Here is a 3,458-nt window from a genome sequence, read left to right as displayed (position 1 = left end):
ACCCTGAGTATACTTTTATACACTGCCATAGCTGTACTGACTGCATTCATTACCCCCTAGAGCCATGTTTTTCCATTGTGCTATGACTCTGAAAAACTCCAGTGTATGCTTTTCAGAGAATGACATTGGAAAGAAGAAATGGCCAAAGTATCATTTGATGCCTTGGTTTCTTTACATAGGAAGGTTGATGTTGAACTCCAGGAATGATCAAATCACAATTTAGAACCCCTTTGTTGAGCCCTAGAAAGGGTTGCCGGATGTCAAATGATAAATAGCCTCCAGGTGAAGAAATGCTCTATAACGCCTCACCACTGTGTTTACTTGCGTTTTGTCCTGTTCTGAAAACTTTAAATACATGAATTTTTGGTAGAAACGAAAATCTTTCCGATTTATATATTTGTTTCTGTGTCGTGGCACTCTGATCTCTTTGAATCTGGCAAGGATCTAGCCTTGTCTTATTTATACCAGCAAGCAGTGTTGTCACTTAATGCTCTTATTTTTCATGTAAATGACTGACATTTTACCAAATCTTCACAAGAGATTTCTGAAGATGTTGCTGCATTGAGCAGAGACTATGTCATTGTAATTGCAGAAGTTTTTAAACTAAGTAGTTCAATAAAATTTTAGAGCCTGTTTTTCTGGAACACATAACACACATAATGGTGTAATGCGTATTTCACCGTAAGTTAGCTTCACAAAAATTTTGCGTACATAAAAGTGTTTATATCCAAAGAGATTCTTATTTACTGCTCAGTAATCTCTCGTGTAGAAGAAAGTATGTAACATAGTTTGCTGAGACTTTGATAATAACCCCTAGTATAAAATAAAGCCATGAAGATAAAATGAGACTTGATATGATACTCAATGAAACTGATGTGAGTGAATAGAAACTATGAAACAGTGTGTCTATGGGAGAGAGGAGGACATGGGGCTGCTATTGTGAAGAAGGAATTTGTACAAGTTAGTTGAGTTTCTGTAACTTTTCATATTCTAGTAAAGGAAAACCATATCTTCGTATTTATAAAAATGAGATTTTACTGGTTTGATCACAGGGGTGGTGAGAATAATGAAGAACAAAATGTGGAAGGCAAAGAATGAAGACCAGATAGTGAGATTAGATTTATCAACAGAAAAGAGTGCAAGTGGGGTGGGACGGTGTAAATAAAGGTAGCAACTGGCTAGGTGTTTGGGGGTTTCTGATGAGGAAACCTGAGAAAACTCACTTTATGTGGACCTAGTATATTCGTACTCAAATGGAATATTGGATTATTGTTGCTTCAGAGCTTACTGGAAACAGAAGGTGGAAGAATGAGAGTAAACCACAGGGACTCAATTTTTCTCTCTATAGGCGTCACACATCGACAATGGGATAGGTGCTTCATGTTAGCAAAATGCGATGCACTGCATATCAAACTGACTGTAGAAGCAAAACAATCAAGAAATATATTTCTTAAGTATTAAAATGTAACTGTCAATAATCATGGCAAAGATTTTGATTTTGATATATAAAAGGTGATTTACATTAAAACAGCCTCTGATTCAATGATTTTGTTTAGATTTGTTTTATGGAAATCTAATTACACATTAGGTATTTGGAGTGTAATGTATGCATTTTTTGCGTAAGTGAATGAAGAGATGTCAGGAGGGCTGAAGTTGAGAATCCGGGAAATGGAGAAACACCAGAAGCCTGCATGACTGTGGACAACATGAGTATTTTTGTTAACTATTCTTCTGTATTTAGATACCTGAACTAATGAACTCAGAATACATCCTGGAAGCAGAAGTGAATGATACATTTTAATGAAATTGATAGTTTTTAAGTTAGAGGACAAAATGAAGAACAGGAGAACTATTGTATTATACTGTAAAACGTTGTTGGGTGATTTCTTCAGGGTGCACCATAGCGTTCTACCATGGGCTTTGACATTTATCTTTCTGGGGTCCTATTTGGTCCTTTCATTTGACATCACGTTTTTTGACTTCAGTTAACAGGATCACATTGGTAGAAGTACTTTTCTGTGTTATTTGTAGTCACGTGAAATCTAATCTCTCCCTTGAAATCTGGACTACATGTTTTATGAAACCTATATTATGATTTCCATGTGTATATTTCTGTCATGTCTGTATGCTAACCAAAACAATGGCAAAAGCAACCCAGAGCCTAATAGGTAGCAGTTTAAAGACCAAGCATGAAGATTTCAGCTGGTTACAAACACTACATAGTGGATGGTGGGCTGTGTCATATTTACACGTACTTAATTATGTGCCCCTTTTGCTTTGTAGGATCTTCTGAGCAACTTCCTTTATCCACGGTAAACAAATATATTTTCATCTTTAATTAACAAAATGCCTTGTGATGTATACATGATATATTAATCATTATGTTGTAAAAACCCATTCAGCTTACCCCGAAAGAAGCAGATCCCAGTCCAAAAGTAGCCATAAGAAGGAAGGATTCACCACCTCCAGGAAAAGGTAAATTTGCCAATACAAATTTCATCTGGAAAGAAGGACATGAATATATTGGAAATGGTCATAGTCTTCTGATTCTTCTTTTACCCCAATAAGATAGAAGCATTTGATCTAAATGATGCTGATGCTCTTGTTAGTGTTTATGCTTATAAAATGATAGTTACAAGAATAAGAGAACAAAATTTTAAAAATGTGAGCTCTAGCTCAGAGGCTTTGCCTTTTAGATTGTGATAAAGATCCCAATGTGGAATTTGTATGCATGTTAGGGGTTCAAGGAGGCGAATTTTGAAACTAAATATTTTTCAGTGCTTCAATTTCTGGTTTCCTACACTGTTTTTACCTAGAGAAAAGCTATACCTGCTGACATCACAATTGTGTTAGAACTTCAACTCCTTTATGTTGGTGGTGTCACATTGAGAATCTTTGAATCTTCACCAGATCACATGCTCTGATTACCAGCTTGAATTTCTGCACGTGTATGTGCTTGTGTGCTTTCATTTGTGAGTTTGGGTGTGTGTGATACCTCTGATTCTGGAAAATGATTGAAGTCATTAATCATTTTTTGGTGACTCTTTGGTAGATACAGGGTTTTAAAGCAGTGATTCAGAGCTGTTTTGGAAAATGATTCTGATTTTGGAAAATGAATAAAGTCACTAATCATTTTTTGGTGACTGTTTGGTAGATACAGGGTTTTAAAGCACTGATTCAGAGCGGTTTTGGCCTTAGAATCTTCTATACTACTACAATTCATTGCCTACAGGTAACCAACAACCTGAATTAATGTTGGTTGCTTTGTTTTGTATTATACTTTAAATTCTGGGATACATGTGAGGAACATGCAGGTTTGTTACATAGGTATATATGTGCCATGGTAGTTTACTGTACCCATCAACCTGTCAGCTACATCAGGTATTTCTACTAATGCTGTCCCTCCCCTAGGATCCCACATCCCTGACAGGCCCTGGTATGTGACGTTCCCCTCCCTG

The 3,458-nt window shown here is 36.4% G+C and overlaps 1 protein-coding gene across 1 annotated transcript in view; it reads left to right on the top strand.

The window, feature by feature from the left end:
* LOC105519681 (ankyrin repeat domain-containing protein 36C) overlaps nucleotides 1–1,695 on the top strand; it is a 63,265-nt gene extending 61,570 nt beyond the window's left edge. The window contains exon 16 of the mRNA XM_011953125.1: nucleotides 1,625–1,695. Coding sequence (XP_011808515.1) covers nucleotides 1,625–1,695 — 71 coding nt within the window. The remainder of the gene's footprint in view (nucleotides 1–1,624) is intronic.
* The last annotated feature ends 1,763 nt before the right edge of the window (nucleotides 1,696–3,458 follow it).

This window comes from Colobus angolensis, unplaced genomic scaffold, assembly GCF_000951035.1.
Source record: "Colobus angolensis palliatus isolate OR3802 unplaced genomic scaffold, Cang.pa_1.0 Scaffold357, whole genome shotgun sequence".
NCBI classification, from domain to species: domain Eukaryota; kingdom Metazoa; phylum Chordata; class Mammalia; order Primates; family Cercopithecidae; genus Colobus; species Colobus angolensis.
The sequence above is the reverse complement of the archived record's forward strand: the minus strand, read 5'-3'. Positions and strand labels throughout refer to the sequence as shown.